This window comes from Alternaria rosae (assembly GCF_020736505.1).
Source record: "Alternaria rosae strain MPI-PUGE-AT-0040 chromosome Unknown BKA58scaffold_6, whole genome shotgun sequence".
NCBI lineage: Eukaryota > Fungi > Ascomycota > Dothideomycetes > Pleosporales > Pleosporaceae > Alternaria > Alternaria rosae.
The window spans coordinates 2,328,035-2,344,852 of record NW_025763575.1 but is presented as its reverse complement, the minus strand read 5'-3'; the positions used below and the strand labels follow the sequence as shown (position 1 = coordinate 2,344,852).

The 16,818-nt window shown below is 51.6% G+C and overlaps 7 protein-coding genes across 7 annotated transcripts; 2 read left to right on the top strand and 5 right to left on the bottom strand.

Annotated features, from left to right (window-relative positions):
- Positions 1 to 337: 337 nt before the first annotated feature.
- Positions 338 to 2,644, top strand: BKA58DRAFT_201013 (glucose-methanol-choline oxidoreductase-like protein). The gene is made up of 2 exons (XM_046165824.1): positions 338 to 722; positions 831 to 2,644. Exons 1-2 carry the CDS (start codon positions 518 to 520, stop codon positions 2,567 to 2,569), a joined length of 1,944 nt encoding a protein of 647 aa, XP_046024682.1. The 5' UTR covers positions 338 to 517; the 3' UTR covers positions 2,570 to 2,644.
- A 37-nt stretch (positions 2,645 to 2,681) lies between these two features.
- BKA58DRAFT_459761 (uncharacterized protein) lies at positions 2,682 to 4,139 on the bottom strand (the record flags this gene model as incomplete). The annotated part of the gene is made up of 2 exons (XM_046174727.1): positions 2,682 to 3,695; positions 3,754 to 4,139. The coding sequence occupies 2 exons, from the start codon at positions 4,137 to 4,139 to the stop codon at positions 2,987 to 2,989; spliced, it is 1,095 nt and encodes a 364-aa protein (XP_046024681.1). The 3' UTR covers positions 2,682 to 2,986.
- Positions 4,140 to 4,556: 417 nt separating this feature from the next.
- BKA58DRAFT_200996 (uncharacterized protein) lies at positions 4,557 to 6,049 on the bottom strand. The gene has a single exon (XM_046165823.1). It carries the CDS (start codon positions 5,920 to 5,922, stop codon positions 4,615 to 4,617), a length of 1,308 nt encoding a protein of 435 aa, XP_046024680.1. The 5' UTR covers positions 5,923 to 6,049; the 3' UTR covers positions 4,557 to 4,614.
- BKA58DRAFT_200995 (uncharacterized protein) lies at positions 6,050 to 7,614 on the bottom strand. The gene is made up of 2 exons (XM_046165822.1): positions 7,444 to 7,614; positions 6,050 to 7,388 (listed from the first exon to the last, which is right to left on the bottom strand). Exons 1-2 carry the CDS (start codon positions 7,495 to 7,497, stop codon positions 6,177 to 6,179), a joined length of 1,266 nt encoding a protein of 421 aa, XP_046024679.1. The 5' UTR covers positions 7,498 to 7,614; the 3' UTR covers positions 6,050 to 6,176.
- Positions 7,615 to 8,175: 561 nt separating this feature from the next.
- BKA58DRAFT_200992 (uncharacterized protein) lies at positions 8,176 to 9,521 on the top strand. The gene has a single exon (XM_046165821.1). It carries the CDS (start codon positions 8,331 to 8,333, stop codon positions 9,405 to 9,407), a length of 1,077 nt encoding a protein of 358 aa, XP_046024678.1. The 5' UTR covers positions 8,176 to 8,330; the 3' UTR covers positions 9,408 to 9,521.
- A 3,398-nt stretch (positions 9,522 to 12,919) lies between these two features.
- Positions 12,920 to 14,116, bottom strand: BKA58DRAFT_341211 (heterokaryon incompatibility protein-domain-containing protein; the record flags this gene model as incomplete). The annotated part of the gene is made up of 2 exons (XM_046168344.1): positions 13,364 to 14,116; positions 12,920 to 13,318 (listed from the first exon to the last, which is right to left on the bottom strand). Coding segments are annotated over exons 1-2 (855 nt in total), but the record flags the coding sequence as incomplete, so codon positions are not given.
- BKA58DRAFT_387577 (uncharacterized protein) lies at positions 14,117 to 16,459 on the bottom strand. The gene is made up of 3 exons (XM_046170578.1): positions 15,788 to 16,459; positions 15,210 to 15,739; positions 14,117 to 15,163 (listed from the first exon to the last, which is right to left on the bottom strand). Exons 1-3 carry the CDS (start codon positions 16,226 to 16,228, stop codon positions 14,335 to 14,337), a joined length of 1,800 nt encoding a protein of 599 aa, XP_046024676.1. The 5' UTR covers positions 16,229 to 16,459; the 3' UTR covers positions 14,117 to 14,334.
- Between the last annotated feature and the right edge of the window lie 359 nt (positions 16,460 to 16,818).

Here is a 16,818-nt window from a genome sequence, read left to right as displayed (position 1 = left end):
TACGTCGCCATACTGCACGTGTCTTTCTACCATCTCATCGTCGTCTGCTCTCGTAAGCAAAGCAGCCTTGGTCGTACCCTACCCACCGGATCTTATACCACTCTTGCACGGGACCAGGATCCAGGATTCATCGTAAACAGCCCCGAGCTTATCTAGAAACTTTGTAAGACATGAAAGGTGAGCATCACCGGTTTTCTCGGAGTCATCCGGGAATCGCGGCGTGGCTGACAGCAAGTCTTGGGCTACTTTGTCTTGTTTCTTTCCAACATGAGACCGCGTTTACCAAGGCGCAGGAAGTCTATACCCAAGGTCTTGGCTTCCACTGCCTTGGTTCAGCTTCCGGTGGCAGTATGAGGGACAGGATATAAAGAGATGTACTCGCTCTCGTCACATCCGTTGTACATCTCACTCATCTCAGTACCGTATAGCCTGATTGCTCTACCCAGGGCTGAGATCCCCTACAAAAGCTGTAGGCATCTATTCTGAGCACCAGAAAAAGAGCAGGTGAAGACTCAACATGCGGTACTTCACAGCCGCGAAGGCATCTACATATACCTTGCTTTCGTTGTCGTCCTTGATCAGCATCACTTCTGCTTGGCCAACGTACAATCTGCACAACTCTCAGTTCGCGAAACGTCAGGGCCCAGGAGATCTTCCTTCCCAGGGAGGTCAAACTGACGAACCAGTCTTCAATGAAGAGTACGACTTCATCGTCGCAGGTGGTACGTTCATCTCTTCGGTCAACACACAGGCACTCGAAAACTACGCCGCACTCGTGGCTACTTCCCGAACGATCGTATCATTTTAAAGACCTTGCTAACACCAAACAGGAGGAACAGCTGGTCTTGTCTTGGCCAATCGCCTCACTGAGTCTGGACACTTCTCTGTACTAGTTCTCGAAGCTGGTCCCAGTCCTGAACAAGTTTTGGCATACGAATCACCCGGTGGCAACCAGTTCATCAAGGGCAGTGTAATCGACTGGGGTCTACTTACCACTCCGCAAGAGCATCTGAACAACCGTACACTCCAATATCTCCGAGGACGCACTCTCGGTGGCTCAAGCACAACGAATGGTCTCTACTACGCACGAGGCTCCGCCAGCGTGTACGATCATTGGGCCAGACTAGGAAACCCTGGTTGGGGTTGGGACGATGTTTATCGCCTGTTCAAGAAGAGTACGAAGTTGAATGCGCCCACCTCCACGGCAGAGCTTTCGGCGTTCAGCCAAGAGTACAAGACGTTCAATGAGGATGCTTACAGCGATGGGCCACTTCAGCTCGGCTTCCAGGGATACGTTCCACCGTCCACCGAAGGATTTGTCGTTGCTTGTAGCGAAGCTGCTGATATTCCTATTGTCGAGGATCTCAACCTCGGAGACGGCGAAGGTGTCAAGCATGGAACGACGACGATGGATAGTATGCTGCGAAGGAGCTCCAGCTACGACAGCTTTTATGAGCAAGCTCGCAACCGGACGAACCTCAAGGTACTGCATGACGCCCCTGTAACTGGTATCGTCATGAGTAAGCCATCATCAGTGAACTCCACAAGCAAGCCACGTGCTATTGGCGTCAGCTACATCAACCAGATAACTGGCTTCGTAAGCCAAGCTAGAGCGCGAAACGAAGTCATTGTCAGCATGGGTGCCTTCCACTCGCCTCAGCTCCTCATGGTCTCAGGTATTGGTCCCGCCGACGAACTCAAGAAGGTCGGTATCACGCCTGTCGTTGTCAATGAGAATGTTGGCCATCATCTCAACGACCACTCAGTCTTCAGTATCATGGCGCGTGCCCAGGACAACGCTTCCACGACGGATATGTCCCGCACACCCCAGAACCTGCGCGCTGCTCAAGAAGCATTCTATCAAAACCTCACCGGCCAATACACTGCCCCTTCCGGTGTCACGAACGGCTTCCAAAAGCTCAGCGAGCAGCAACTGCGCGACATCGGCGCTCAGGCCGTCATCGATGCCGGCCTGGCGAACCAAACTCACGTCGAATATCTATTCGAAAGCGTGTGGTACCCGTGGATTCCAACACCATACTGGGCGCCGCTATCAAACGACTCCTACATCTCAGTCACCGCATCAAGCATGGTTCAGCTCTCCCGCGGCACAGTGAGCCTCCGCAGTGCCTCCATGTCTGACAGCCCCCTCATCAACAGCAACTACTATGCCGACCCTACCGACAGCGCCATCGGTATTGCTTCATTCAAATATCTCCGCGCTATCCTCCGCCACCCGGCTTTGTCGCGCTTCACTATCGGCCCGAATTCTGGTGAAGTCAGCCCTGGCTCTGCGGTTGCTGATGATGACGACGAAGCTATTCTTGAGTACATCAAGGCGAATACTATTCCCAACTGGCATGCTACAGGCACGAACCAGATGCTGCCGCAGGAAGATGGCGGTGTTGTTGATAGTAGATTGAGGGTGTATGGTGTTGATGGACTAAGAGTCATCGATTGCAGTATTGTACCGGTACTTCCGGATGCCAATATCTTGGCGAGTATCTACATGGTCGCTGAGAAGGGTAGTGAGATGATTAGAGAAGATTGGGGTGACGCGATCTATTAACAAGCATGGAGGTGAGAGGACATTCTTTGATATTCTACAAAAAGAAGTATGAATCGTTATGGCCACTGAACATCCATTGTCCTTTGCGCACGTGCTCTCGACCGTGGTACTTGTTTCCATGCGTGTCTTCCAAGTATCTAAAATCAGGGTGTTGTATGCCGTCGCACGCACCCGGAGATGGTCACAGCTCTCCTACATACCACGTGCCCACATCACGATGGCCTCCGCCTCCTTGCGGACGACGGGGTCATTCGGTACAAGTGACATAGCTCCACGGATAAGATCCAGGGCGTTGACAGCTTCCCATCTCCCACCCCAAATCCGAATACTCACAGCTTGGCAGTACATGATCTTTGCCCCGAGCATAGTAGGACATACCCATGTATATCCCTCTTTCCAGTATTTTGGCTGAGTACACTAAATAGATGCTCTAAGGCCGGTTAGGGTGATGTCCCTGTGCGATTGCCGAACAACCAGCGGTATGGACACGTTCTTCGAGTCGGGGCCCCACAACATAATGTTGACCAGTGCTGAATTGAGTCCAAGTGAGCACTGCAGCTCAGCCATCTGGTCGATCCAAGGCTCGCCGCCGATCTTGACGAGCTTATCCCAGGAGCTGCCCTCGCGCATACAATCGATCTCCTGCATGCTGCTTACCCAAGCGGAGAACGCCTCCATCAGTCGACCCTCGCGGTAGAGTTGCGCACCGCGGTCTTTGCTTGCCTTCATGAGTTCGATGATGCTATGTGGATCAATCCATTTTGCTGACATCATCGCCTCTTTCAGGTCTGCTACGACATCTGGTGCGACAAAACCATGCACTTCGACGGTTTTGAAGTCTCGCATGCTAGTCAGTGGCCCGAGCAAGTCCTTCTGGGTAGCCTTGGAGAAGAAGTCTGTCAGGTCATCCTGGTACCATGGGCCTTTCTGAGCGAGCATCAGAGCTACGGTTATGACGAAAGTCGCTGCCTTGGCGAGCCCTAGTATAACAGTTCTTGCCATCTCAAAGCTGTCGCAGAAGCTTAGCAGTTGACGCCTTAGGATGACTACGCTTGCTGATTGGGCGGCGCCTGCGTGCCAGCTGAGCTCGGAATCTGCGGAAGGGACAGTGACATCGACAAGTTGTCTGCAATCAGGTGTTAGAAAGTTGAGTCATTATGATAGGCAGTGTAATCTTGACGGACTCGTTGAACTGCCCTGCGCGTCGTCCACTCGTGACGACCGGAACATTTTGGCTAGCGATAATGTTGTGGAGAGTGAGGCCATCCTGGGAACTGATCCGTACGAATTTGCTGGTCTTGACCATGACGTCGTAGGCTTCACGATGAACCTGGCTGTTTACACGAAGAATAGCAGGGTCATTCCACTGCTGAGCGAAGAGAAGTTTGAACTCGAAGCTTTCCTTGCTGAACAGGTCCTCGGGAATCTCCCGGATGGGAGCTGGGGTGGGTCCAAATGAACAAAGCAGCAAAGTGTACACTTTGTTCCTGAGCTCTCCAGGTAAGTCCATGAAGCGGAAGGGCGCGTTCCTGCCAGTAGCATCCATATCGGCGTCGACTGTAGCAGCCATCTTCGCGAGGCTGGAGTCGGAGTCGAATGAGAATTTGTTATGCAAAGGTCAAAGATGAGGGCAGTCTATGGTTTGCTCTCCCACGTGCGCGCAAGGCGGCCTAGCGCTCGATACACAAACCGTGGGTCCGAGCGTGGCGGTGACGCAGTGGGAGCTCACTAAAGCGCACGTCAGAGGCGAGAAAGAACTGAACGAGCATTTACTACGTCATTACTGTGACATTAATCCGCATTGCACAAGCCATTGTATGTAGTTTCTAGTTTAGGAGACATGAAGAACGGTATAGACCGGTATACGATTAACAGATGGAGTAGACGAATACGAGAGAGAGAGTATCACATCAACTTCAAGCGAGAGTAAGTAAAAGGTTTTTATGCATACATGTATCTGCTAGGTAGAGTTCTGCCGGAGACGCAGCAACGTAGGTACCAGAGCATCTCGTGAGGAAAGACTGCATATGGGCGCTACCTTGATATTACAAATCGACTGTAATGTCTCCATTGTCAGACATATGGATGCGAATTGAAGCCCCATCGGCATCGAAGTTGCAGCCAGAATCGATCCATTTAAGTATGGCGCCATGTCCTTTCATAATATCTCTGTCGTGAGGCGAAAGTTCGAGGGCAATTTTGATCAACTCGAGTGCGTGGCCTGCGTTGCCAATACTACCGTCTAGGAGAACGATTATTGCTTGTCGGTAAAGTAGCTTAGCAATACGAGCATCTGAGGGCGTCCATTGGCGACCTTCCTGCCAAAGATTTGGCTCCATGCATTCTTCCGCGGCAGTGAAAGTACGCCTCCACATCATGTCGAGAGTGTCCCTAAGCCTCCCAACTTTGCCGCCCTCCATCGCATCGATGAGCATCGCTATGATAGCATAGTTATTGCTGTGGCAGCATGAGAACCTTAGCTCAATAATTGCATCGACGAATGAATCCGCTCCCAATGAGACAAGATTGCTCCAGGACGACGACTCGCGGATACGGCCAATCTCTACCAAGCACTCAAACCATGCCCCTGATGCTTCCATGCGAGAGCCATGGTCCCACTTCACATCTGCGTGATCTTTCAGTCCTTGGAGTTGGTGAAGCGTTTCGATAGGATCCGACCATTCATCCTTGCACATGTCCGCCGCCGTCGCGATCGCAATTTCGGACGAAACACGGCCGTGTACATGGACATTCTTGAAGCCTCGCATGCAAGTCCTGAATGGAGTGAGTAGGCTGAGTTGCATTTCTTCCGAGACGAAGGCGTCGAAGGTATCTTTGTAGACTGGAGTGGGCTCGCCGAGCACAGGCGCGACGTCCACATCGATTATGAGACTTGTATCAAAACCGCTTCGATTGATGTTCTCACAGAGAAGTTGCATGTCTCTGGCGAGCAGCATGACAATCATGGGCGGCTCATGCGAAGACGTTGACATCGATAACGTGACTGAGAGCATGTGGCCTTTGAACTGAGAGATATGCAGATCGTTGAGGGTGATGACCGTTACATCACCCTCCTGGAGGATTTCCATGAGCGGTGAAGGCGGAGATGCGCGGACAACGACGAAACGATTCGATTTCACCATGACGTCGTAGGCTTCAAGATGGACTCGACGATTGGTGAGGAGGATGGCTGTGTCTGTGCGGTGGCCATCAGATGCAATAGGCAAAGGGAAGTTTTCGATCGTCTGTTCGACTGGAAATCCGAACGAACATAGCAACAGGGAGTATATCTGATTGCGCAGTTCTCCGGGCAGGTCCATGAAGCGGAAGGGTTGAGCGGAGTTGGATAGCATGGTGACTGCGCGACTTCTGGTGGCGGACGTGGTTTCGGAACTCCAGAGAAACGATGCTGTGGGAGGGAAGCGTAGATAGAACAACGGGTAGGATCAATGTGGGGTCGTCTGTAGCGCGCTCTGGAGCACGAGCCAACAGGTCCTAGCTTTCTCAGGCACCAGTGCGGGAAGCCAATACCCTATGGTCGCTCCTTAGGACCCGATATATGATTTTGAAAGGCGTTCGAGCGCGTATTGGAGTCGTTGAAATGGCATCAGAGCCGTTGTATCCACCCCAGTATGTTCTCACGCTCTCTGAGGAGTACACCATCACCCGGCTGCGACACAAGAGCTTTGTCAATGTAGCTCAAAGCCCGATTCGCATTTTGTGGGTTCCCTTCCAGCCTCATGAACATTGCGTACCGATACCGCAGCTTGGCGAACTGCTGAAGCGAAGGTCTGTACTTGTAATCAGGTTTCCAGAAGCCTGGCTTCAACGACCGCGTTGCAGAGTTCAGCGCGCCATCGGCCAATAGCTCGGCCCCAAACGCCTTCTTTTGCATGTTGGCAATCTGAATATGAGCGATGTTGAGTTGCATCAGAAAATACAACGGAGCGATTTCCGCAACGAATGCATCACCTCCCTTACGAATTAAATTTGGCCAAGAACTGGACTCACGTAACTGCTCCATATCGTAAACGGCGTCCTGCCAACCAATGACGGCCTCCTCAAATTGGCGGTCTTTAAATTGTTTTGACCCGCGATCTTTCGCGGCCGCAAACTCTGCGAGAACAGCCGCCGGATTGAAACATCTGTCTTGCGCAAGACTTTGACGAACGGTAGCTGCCAGAGCACTGTCGACATGGCCACTAATTTCGACGGTCCCGTATCCAAACAAATTGGCCATGAACGGCATGAACAGTGTTTCCTGCGTCTTTTTGGTGAAGAAACCGTAGAGGTCGGGTGATAGTGTGTCACTCGACGCAACGTCTAAGACAGGCGCCATGGTGATCGAGATCTTGATCCTTTCGCTGAACCCCGGATCATGTAAATCCCCATCGTTTAATGCCTTGCAAAACCGATCCAGATCGCTGTAAAGGATTATCGCGGTGACAGGTTCACGTAGGTTCTCGGAGTCAAGTGGGGAAGGAACGTATCGTGGTTGTTTGAAACCTATGTGCACACCGAGCACGTATCCCTTGAATCGATCAACAATGTCTTTGTCGATAGCGATCATCCGGACCGCTTGGCCTGCCATAGCAAGGCGCATAGGGAGCCCTCGCGATGATGTGACCTTTACGAAGCGATTGGTTTTGACCATGACACTATAAGCCTCGCGGTGTGTTTCTTTGGATACACGCAGTATCGCGGTCTCGACCTGATGTTCTGCAAGTGTCGCGGTGAGGAATGACGAGGGTTGTATCGTTATCGTAGTCGGTGGTGGGCTGAAGCTGCATAGTGCGATGCGATAGATCTTGTTGCGTATCTGAGGGGCATCAAAGTCAGCACAAAGCACATTAACGGGAAATCGAGAGGCTTACCTCGCCAGGGAGGTCGCGGAAGCGGAATGGGGTTGACGACGTTGCACTAGCCATCGTGAGTACGGCAAGTCGGGAAATTGCCTAGTAAGTTGGAATCAAAACAGAATCAATGGATGATGATTTCAACGACGGCACCAATATCTGATTCAGCCTGATACTCGAATCTGGAGTTGAATGCTGAGGTGTCAGAGAGAAGACGCGGGGAAGCTTACACGCTAATTTGTGAAGTTTCACGCTAAACGCGAAGACATGTGACTTAGCGCGATGAGGTTTATCGATTCCACAACCGAAGCACTCCTCTCGTTGCTGCGCGTCCCCCCATGCAAGATACACTTCTTTGTTAGAACTCGATTCGAAATGCCATAGTAGTATATGGTGTTCTAAGCGCAGGCTGTCGAGGTAACGCTTAGGCAATGTCGCAACCTTGGAACCTATTACGCTATGCCATACTCTGCCGTCATAGTCGTTCCAGCAACTCTCCGAGACAGCTGAGCCTCGCATCTTTTGCTCGATCAGTTGGGGGGTTGCGGCTACGTTTTTGGACATGTACCTTGGCTGCGAGCCTGCCTTAGTCATGTCTGCGACGCCGATCCCATCACGGCTAGTCCGGAGTTGAACACGTCGAATTCCTCGTAGCCTTTAGTAGTAGGCTTGCGATATCTTCCGCATTTTCACGACGCTTTGTACGAGGCTATTAATATCCTGAAATGGCGTTAATGATGCGCAACACTACGGACCGAAATGTGGGAATAAGCACCGCCTCATCTTCGCTTAACAGGCAGCAATCCTCATATACAAGTATCGCGCGTTAAAGCTCACGCGATTTCCAGCTTGGAAACTCGAAATTCACTCGCAACAATATCATTCATTTATTACAATCAGGTCAAATGGCCAGCACCTGCCTACCCCACCTTCCGGACGAGTTGTTCATCCAAGTCCTCCAAAGCGTCGACGACCCATTCGTGCTCTGGGTTACATGCCGTCAAGTATCGCAAGCCTGGCGGAAAGAAGGCGAGCGCGCATTACAAGCCATTTATCTTCCCCTCCTTTGCATCGATTGGAGCCACATTCGTTATTCTGGAGAACCTGGTGGCCGGATAGACTTCAATTTCATCGCTACCGCAGACGAACACTCCATTGATCCACAATCATCAACGCTCTCTCTTCTCTTACGATCAGGCAAGCCGCAGTCTGGAGAGCTATCTTCGCACTGGGAAGATGTAGTTGATTGTGAGACCTTGGAAAGAGACGCCGGATGGATAAGAACTTGGAACGACCGTGAATTGTGGGGACGTCACGATGGCTTTTTCAAGCACGCGCAGGCTATGTGGTTTGATACTGCAGATGGACGGTATACTTTCGTCGGTAGTGCCGAAACGCGCACATTCAAACTTCAATTTCCGGCACAAGAACAAGACGGTCGTGCCAGCTGCCGTGTCACATGCGACTGGAAAGCGTTGATGGATGCACTGTTCACGGAGGAGAGATACGTACGGCACAAACGCCCAGGCCCATCTTTCTTTGAGCTTGGGGAGCAAGGCATTCGCGCGCATCTGGCCAAAGCCGAACAGGGCATCATCACCATGATTACTGCTCCCGACACAGAGTCGTCGGAAAAGGCTATCGCGGCCGAGAGGAAGCGATACAAAGAGAATGTGAAGACGTTCTTACAAACGCATTGTCACCAAAACGAGCAGTACAAATCACTCTACGTTGCAGCGTTGCAGGAGAGGCTGTATCGTGTATGGATCAGGGATGGAACAGACCCTTACGCCGGCCTTAGTCATACCAGCTTCGCTCAATTCTGCGACTCCAACAATCGACTGAATTACGACCAAGAGCAAACTGGATGTGGGAGGATGATGCAGAGTAGGCTTGACAGACTCCAAGCTTTCGCCGACGGGATTTGGGAGAAAAGGTTCGGGAGACAGGAAGAGTTGACAAGTCAGAAGGGCCGTGTGTAACGCTCATTGCAGTTTTGCATAGTCCACCAAATTCAACCAAGACAGATCGTTCGTCTTCTTACATACTCTCTCCTGATCTAGTGTCGTCTGTGCTGAAGGCAGGATATGTTCTGGGGCAGACAAGTCGGCGAGAGTGGCTCCTACCGAGTTGCGTAGCTGGTCATCCGCGATTTCACGCCATACGGACGGTAATCGGACATCTTCTAAGCGGCTCGCGATGATTTCGTTCAAGCGAGAGGGCAGGATGCGAAGTAGTTCTCGAGAAGTGTTGTGCGACTCTTCGCATCGCGTTGACATATCATCCTGATCTCGGTCTCCTTGCACTGCGCATTGCGTATTGACACATAATCACCGTTAGCGGGTAAGTTGTCGCAGGGATATGCGGTGCCTAGTCCATCACTGCAATGTGATGTCGTCATGTTGCCGTGACATCCATGAGCTAGGTCCGCTCTAACAAACCCAAGGCCAGGGAATATCTCGTCTTCGATCGACATCAGCCTGCCCGTATCATTGTAACTGTCAAGCACTTCTACGTCTTCTACTTCCTAGTAGTTATCAAAGAACGATGCAAATGACGACAAGTTCTGCTGAACCGTAGAGATCAAATCATCCGCTGCATGTAGTCCTAGAAAATTTCCCATCTTTGGCACTTGCACACGAACCGTTTCTGAAGCCTCGTAGGTAACACTATCATGCGTTGCTCCGTTCGTTGCAACCTCCAACACGGAAGGGTAGTGACAGGCGTAATTGTCAAGAAAACTGGTGGCGTCGCACATGGAGCATGCAGCCCATAGTGAGACACGGTTCTCGGCGAAGCCGCATTGACAACATGTCCACATGCGCACATGTTCGACGTGCCCGTTTGCAGGCGAGTAGAGTACGCTTTCTACGCAGTGCGCGCACCGCCAGTGTGTGCCTCCGGAACGAAGAGGGTCGGATTTGAGGGTCTGGTCTTCAAATAATGGGAAGCCGGAAGGGCTATCGCGTCGGTAGAGCTGCGCGAGAAGTCAAATGTATCAAATGAGGATTCCATAATAACGGTATGTCGGGGTCACGGATGTTTCGGGTCCTAAATTCGACGAGAAGGCTACAATTGTATGGAACACAAGCATCACTTCCAGATATGTGCCGGGTCGTCCAAGCACCCACCCTGAACGCGCAAAGTTGCGCAAACTCTCAGCCATGGGGGTTTGCGCGCAGAATGCTTGGCCACTGACACGTTCAGCTTCCTGCATGATGCATATAAGCAAAGACGCGTACCAATCAGGAACGGTGATGAGAACTTGCAACAGCCACACGCAGCAGTTCATCTAGTATCCTGCGTGCTAGCTGGACGACCTTCGTATGTTTCCGTGTCTCTGTTGGAGTACGTGAATGCTTTCATCTACTGGAGCAACGAGGGGCGCCTGGAAGTAGTGGTAGGTGGCGCATGTTGAGGAGAGCGACTGTGATGAGAGCGATGTTGTAAGCTTCGAGGTTGTAATACAGCGGATCAATCCCGTTGCAAGGTTTCGGGCGCATGAGGAAGTCTGTTTCGGGTGGGACCCGTGGACCCGTTTACAATGCTCGTGGGGTTCCTGTAGCAATCGAAGGTGTCGGTCGCATCCATGTCATGCTGGGATTATACTGAGAGTGTATGCATTCAAGATGAACTCGTCTCTACCTAGGTATTGTATAAAGGCACCGCTGCCATTACCACAGTGCCCCGTCTGCAAAAGTTCGGCGCAGGGTCCATGGTCACCCACCTTCACAGGGCCAAAGCGTACTTGCAGCGCTAGTAGACGATCATGTGACAGTTAGCGCGCCAAGCCCCCAGCGCCCATATCAACCTCGCCCAGCCCGTCCCCTGCTTCCCTCCTTAGCTCTCTTTGCCTTTTGGCTTAGGTACGTCCCCCAACAAACGCATGCAAGGCCTCTACTGACTGCCACCCTTCAGATCAAGTGTAGTATCTGTTCTTTTCAGTTTAATCTCTGAAACGTAAGTCTCTCCTCTATGCTGCTCTCACCAACATCGCGCTAATATATCCCAGGTCACTACGGTGACTTCAAGATTATTCTTATTTTTGTACTCAGGTCTTGGGTCCCTGGGCTTGCTCATACTCAGGACCACAGTGTCGCCAGTATCGCACTATCTCTGGCTGACGCGAACACTTTTTCATTGAGATTTCTGGCTTGCCAGTCGCTTGAGGAAGAAGTTTCTTTCTGTGCATTTGTATTTGCATCACATTATCGAGGTGTTCGTAACGAATGCTTTACACCCCGAGAGCTTGAGGTGCGAGGATGCCCATTTGCGAGACTGTACTGACGGCGCAAATATCTTCATCAACATGCATCCAGTTCTTCTGGGCCCTTGTTGACAACTACCTGACCTGACGTCGTCGGCCAAGACGTGTTTTTGTTACGGTCTTGCAGTTACCCGTCCCTAGATATTGACTTCGAGCTGCCACGTATCGCTAATAGGCTACAGAGCAAAGCTGCACCCACTGCTCGAGCCAAACCGTGGGTATGCGCGATTCAGCGGATAGCATATCATCAACAGTTCTGCTGCTGTACTCCAATAAAGCTAGTATTTGATTGCGCCAAGTCGTCCTCGCATAACATGAGCAGGTGTGAGCATCTAGCAATGACCCTTTCCGCGCCTGCCCTCACCGCCGCATCTTTGCCCGTCGCAGCACGTCCTCTCTGCACATTCACATGTGGATCCGCTACAGTTATGTCCCGTAGAGGACTTCATCTACTCTTCGCCTATCAAGTGACTCTAGCAATCATAGTAGGGTCGCATCCATGGATACCAGATCAGTACTAGGGCCTAACCTCTCGTGAGCCTCGAGTGCAAACGACAAGTTTGGACTTTCTCTTACTTGTTTGCGGTTCTGCATCTCTCTGCTCTTTCGAGATATTTATATTGTTGACTTGTGTTCTTGGCGTTGATGCTGGGGTCGTCGCAACGATAGATTAAGGCTAGACCTCTTGACTGCCCCTGCGCCTCTAGTAGCAGTGGGTGGTAGCCAAGTTCGGTTGATAACGTCTGGAGGGTGCGGTCAGAGTTTCAACATGAGGACTTCACCTGCACACATGCGGGGCGGTGTTCCACAGACACCGAGCTAGACTTCCGATGATGCCGTCGATTTTGCCGACGTGACGCGCGACCCCCGATCTTGGGTTTCGGTTGAGGGAAAAAGGTGGGAAAGTTTGGCGAGTATTCGTAGCGGACGTTACATCGTCCGTCCAGATATCCCGCTGGTGTGCTTGTAGGGGGCGGCGGGAGATGCAGACGGTGGGCGAGGGTAGCAAGATTTCTTCCCGTTGCATTCGTACCACCAATAATCCCTCTGTTCTTCGTGATCTGCTTTCTTGAATCTTATCGGCGACACCGTTCTTCGCAAGCTCTTCTCCAAACGCTCATGTGCCAGGTGCTCCAGATCTTGTAATAATTCGATACCCATGTGGGTTCCTAACAAGTATAGGCAATTCTCTAGAGTTGTCCGAGCAATTGGGTGCTTGAACGTGTTGACGACGTCCAGAAATACTTCAAGGACACTTTTGTTGTAGTCGACTGTGAGCCTGTCCTCCTCGTCCACAATACCCATCATAGCATACACCTTGTCTCGAGCGTCCCCACATGCATTTGCGGAAAAGTTACTGATGCATCTCGTCCACGCCAATTGTGGCTTTGAGCCCCAACGCTTTCTCGTATAATTCATGAGGCCGAAGATCGCACGAGGCATTGTGCCAAGCCCTACCAGCTTCAGCATTGTAGAGTACTCGTTCTGTAATTTCTTCCATGCAACGCAGCGTTTCCCGTTGAGATAGATTCTGACACTTTTTGCAAGCAGTATCTCTTGTACTATCCACAGTCTTGTAAAGTAAATGTTGTTCAACAGCACAATGATCGACCCAGCATCAAGGTCCTGGTCGTTGAAGCGATCAACTTCCCCCAGAGGCGCTAAGGGTACATCGCTTAGCCAGATGATGACAGATGTAGCGTTGCTGTAGATACGCGACATCATGCCGACCTGGTGGTTTCGTTCCGTGGTATCTGCCTGAGCGATGCACATTTGATCTATCCATAGCCACGCATCCACATCTTCTCGCAGCTCCAGTAAGCATGAATTGAGAATGTCTCGGATCTTGAGTCTCTGGTCTCCGACGAAGATATCATGCAAAGGCGATGGCGGGCCCCACCGGTAGGATAGCGCGATATATTCCGGGGCCTGCCTGAGCGGAAAGATTTGGATCTCGCAGCACAGAGGACCTTCATTGGATTTACGAAGCTTGAGCAGGCGTATCTCGTCTGATGAACTGTTGAGCGGCTGATGCTTGTAAATTGCGGGCTCCGGTTGCGGCTCAACCCATATCTTGTGCGGCTCTGCGATGGTCTGGTTGGCTTCCAGATGGCTCTGGTTCATCATTGCTCGTTCGCCGATCGCGTAAGGTAGGTAGGTATCTCGCTTTCGTCGTTTCGCGTACTTCTTTATCGCATTCTACGAACGTCGTGTTAGAGTGAGGATGCATTCTAGGTAAACGATATTTTGTTGTCCCAGGCTGCTGAAGTGATGCGGGGCTGTGCAGCAATCGCGCGCCGTGGCGCTTTCAGCCGTGTAACCCGACTACATGACTATGCAGAAAGTCAATGAACGCAAAGCTAGAGGCAAGGATTAAGTAAGCAAAACCATTGTTCTACATATCTTTACAAGATAGGTGAGGTGGTGCCGACATGATGGTGTTGAGTTCCATCTTTTGCCGCCGGAATCTAGCGTTGAGCACAGACCCCGATCTCGCACCACCTGAGCCACCGAAACACTAACGACAAAACACGAACACAAAGAGAGCGACGGAACTACTGTACAAAAGACCCCAAAACGCCCTCCAATCTCGCATGTGCGGAACAGTCTAGAAATGCCGACCAACATCATGTACTGCGCAACTACCAAGGGCAGACAAACACAGGCTGTCGCGTGTAATCGCCGCACATATAATTGCCCTTGTCCGAATTCGCGTCTTCGGGGTCCTTGTCGGCCGGGTCGTTGATGCAGCCAATGACCCTCTCGCCACACCAAAGCGCTCCTGGGTCGTCGCCGTCGTTCTGGTACTGGCATTTCTGCCCGTCAATCTCGAGGTCGAGTTCTCGTGTGCCGCCAGGGAATGTCGAGCCAGCCTGTGCACCATTGCCAGAGAAATCCCAGGGCTCAGTGTCGAAGGGGCGGAGAAAGTCTTCGCGGCATTCGACGCCCTGTTGGTAGTCGGCCTCGAGGAAAAGCCAGTCCAAAGTGGGAGCGCCTACAACGAAGGAAGAGAGGACTGCGAGTTGCTTGGTTGGTCCCGTCGGCTCCGGTTCAGGTTCAGGCTGCGGCTCCAGCTCCGGCTCACGATTATCGCAGACACCACGCCTGACCCTCTTTCCAGGCGCGTTGACAAAATTGTTGTGAAGATCTTGGATGGCCTGGTCTACCCTGCGCATAAAGTCTTCCATCCCATCCGTCGAGACGACGTCGAGATCGCGGAATTCGAAGAGAGGTACAGAGCGCTCAGAGTTGAACATCTTTTCTTGAGTCGTGCCCAGGGCTCCGATAGACCCGTCATTGACCTTGTCGAACTCGGTAAGAGCATCGTTGTCTTGCGATTCCGGGTCTAGACCACGGATCCAATCTTTGATGTTGCACTTGGCTCCGCCTTGAGAATACGTGAGGTCACCGAAATCATTGTCGATAGGCTCTGGACTGTCAACACTCCCCTCACACAGGTCTTCATCGATTCTATGTTTCGTTAGCGTGGTCAAAACAAAATCTAGCCAAAACTTACTCTGTTCCGCCACGCTGGTAGCATGCAAGGATGTTGAACAGCGACCAAAGGTCGTCTCCCTTTGCTGGCAACTTGGAGCTAACCTGCGAAAATATCTTGTTGAAGTTTGTTCGGGGCATGAACGTCGTGAAAAGCTTGGGACTTGCGCGCGGATTTTCTTTCGCAACTTTGGCGTACGACAAAACCAAGGTGCAAAAGGCCAGCACATCATCCGTGACCATTTCCGGGCTAATGCCACCTGGACTAGTTTTGAAGTGCTCTTTCGTCACAAACATGAGATACTCATCCCCTTGGCCACTGAACCCATCGAGGACATTCCTTTCATCCACAGGGGGGTCTTCGAAGCTCTCTTTCATCAGGCTGTATAGCGCCTCCAACGGCATCCCCGCGGTGATTTGAGCCTGGAAATTCACTTTTTCGGGTAGTGTGTCGCTATTGGTCATGATCTTCCACGGATTGCAGTTGTTTTCGGCTATTTTGACCTGTCGTGCCGGTGAGTCGCTATCGCCGCTCCATGGGTACCAGTCAATCTGAAGCGGTTAGCAAGAAGCATCACGAGCCTGCTGGGCGGCTCTTACAAGATCCTGGGCGAGAGCTCCCGCGACCTTTGCGCCATTGGTTGCATCATCTGTGCTGCCTACTTTGACCTTGACGCCATCGATGATGTATTCAGCATTAAGTTTCCCCTCGGTGGAGATAGAGTCCGCAGTAAGCTTCCAGTTCGTGCCCGTTCGATCGGCAATGACCTTTCCCTTGGCTGCGAATGTATCCTCTGGGCTGCAAGTTGTTTCGAAGTAGAATTCAGGACTCTCAAATTCGGCGCCAATACCGGCTGTGCCATCTGTATTGACTCTGCCGAGATCGTTGGCCATCTCATTCTGGATTTCTATCTGGCAGTCCTCCAGAACGGGGGGGTCCGCGCGCTGTTTGAGTGGTGTGCGGATGACGGCTGCAGACGCTGTGAAGACGACTGAGGAACACAGCAGAAGCCGCATCGCAGAGGATGGCTTTGAGCGCATGGTGGCGAGAAGGGAAACTGATGCTGATAAAAGGGAGCAAATTGACGAGACGATGGAGATGATGTTGAAGCAGTGAAGAAGAAGCTGTGGTGTTTGTGTCGAGAAGAGATGCAAAGCATGTCCTCTTTATAGCCTTGATGTGAAAATACGTATCAATGCTGGGGATCAGAGTGAGCCCCCTCATACTGAGATTGAGAGCTGGAAATAGCATCCCTGAGAATGAGTTCTTCATGGCTCGCGCAGACGGCCGCCCCATTTTGTTGCGAAGGAGGCTTTTGCTTAGAAGAAACTCCAAGTCAGGATACGAATGGGACCGTGACGTAACGAAGATAGCGAAAGGTGGTATAATCCAAGGCTCAGATGGGGCGGTGATAGAGAGAAGGATTCAGCTAATGGCAAGACAAGGCCCCAGTCTGAATCACTCCATGTCACGAAATGGGATCGTGAACGCCCGGTCCTCGTCAAAGGCGCTTCCTTACTTCGATGAGTGGACATAACGAAGATCAGTCGGTTTAAAATGAGCCTGAAGCATAGGGCAAGGCCGGCTTGGCGAGGTGGTAAGCCTGGGCAGGCCCGTCCAATGGCCTCCC